Genomic DNA, 1,275 nt, shown 5'->3' with positions numbered 1-1,275 from the left:
TTTTAGTGTTTTCTCTCTATATAGCATTCAATATTTTCTTAACTCTGGTCATTATTGATGGTGAGTTTCAATATGTTCAGTCGTCATCTATAAAGGTATGCCAATGTCTGTTCAGTACACAATCATCAACGATGTACAATCTACTCTACACACATCCACACACTAATACACACAAGACATAAGATCTATTATCATACAGTGAGAATGATAAAAAATATAGATGGAAAATTACAAATACGAAACTGAGTTGTGGAAGAGTGTGAGACTGACCATTTTTGTAGTAAACGTTTAAAAAGGGTTCATGATAGCAGGCCGATATCCAACATCTACATCCACAATCCTACATCGGAGTAAATTTAACTTTTCTGACCCATTTCAACACTACTTGCAAATAAACCTTTCATCCTATAATCTTTTCTCATAATGACCTTTTATTTGAGAGCTACAGGAGAGGCTGCATAACCTCTCCTGTACAAAAAAAGTAATCAACAGGTAGTGGTACTCTTTCAAATTCTCCAACAAAGTTCCCTATATCTGTTGATATTTAACTTACCATAATTTTGCTGAGAAGAAAAAGCACCTGGTTATAGGCAACACCCTGCATGTGGCAGTATTCCAAGCCCATTTGCAAGTAGGTACTAGCCATTGCATAGTCAACCTCTGTTAAACTCAGTTGCTGCAATGCAAAAATGATTATTAATTGTTTAATTCTTTAATATCATTACATAGTTTCATTAATGGTATATAAATCAGAGTATATGAAAAATGTATAAACCTATTAACAAAAAAATAAAACACTGCTGCAGTAGAATAAAAAAATAAATAAAAAAAAGAGTTCTTCACAACCCACATTAAAAAAACAAAATGGATAAGCTTAGATTTGCATATCATCCACATTATATACGCCTATTTGTACATTACTCACATTACCTAAACTTACATTTTCGTATTATCCACACGCTATAAATAAATAATACAAAACACATACAAAGGATAACTTACAGCAGCTTGAAATATTATACGGCAATGCCAAAAGACACTCTGGCGGGAGAGTTCGATGGCCCTGCGCAACAAAGGCTTGGACCTCGCAACTCCTCCTGTCTGCTCGTACAGTTTCGCTAGTTCGCTGGCTGCCTCGGAACGAACATCGTCAAAGCCAGCAATATTCATAGAAAGGTTCCACTGAAAAATATCAAATAAAAATTAGATGCAAATATCAATGAGCATAAAATCGACACTAACGGAAAGAACTAACAAATATTTCTGTATAATCAT

The 1,275-nt window shown here is 34.2% G+C and overlaps 1 protein-coding gene across 1 annotated transcript in view; it reads right to left on the bottom strand.

The window, feature by feature from the left end:
- LOC119594352 (MAU2 chromatid cohesion factor homolog) overlaps positions 1–1,275 on the bottom strand; it is an 8,084-nt gene extending 6,809 nt beyond the window's left edge. Inside the window, exons 1-3 of the mRNA XM_037943410.1 lie at positions 1,243–1,275; positions 1,003–1,182; positions 554–676 (exon numbers count right to left, since the gene is read on the bottom strand). Of these exons, the coding sequence (XP_037799338.1) occupies positions 554–676; positions 1,003–1,182; positions 1,243–1,275 (336 nt within the window). The remainder of the gene's footprint in view (positions 1–553; positions 677–1,002; positions 1,183–1,242) is intronic.

Source organism: Penaeus monodon, chromosome 33, assembly GCF_015228065.2.
Source record: "Penaeus monodon isolate SGIC_2016 chromosome 33, NSTDA_Pmon_1, whole genome shotgun sequence".
NCBI classification, from domain to species: Eukaryota; Metazoa; Arthropoda; class Malacostraca; order Decapoda; family Penaeidae; genus Penaeus; species Penaeus monodon.
The sequence above is the reverse complement of the archived record's forward strand: the minus strand, read 5'-3'. Positions and strand labels throughout refer to the sequence as shown.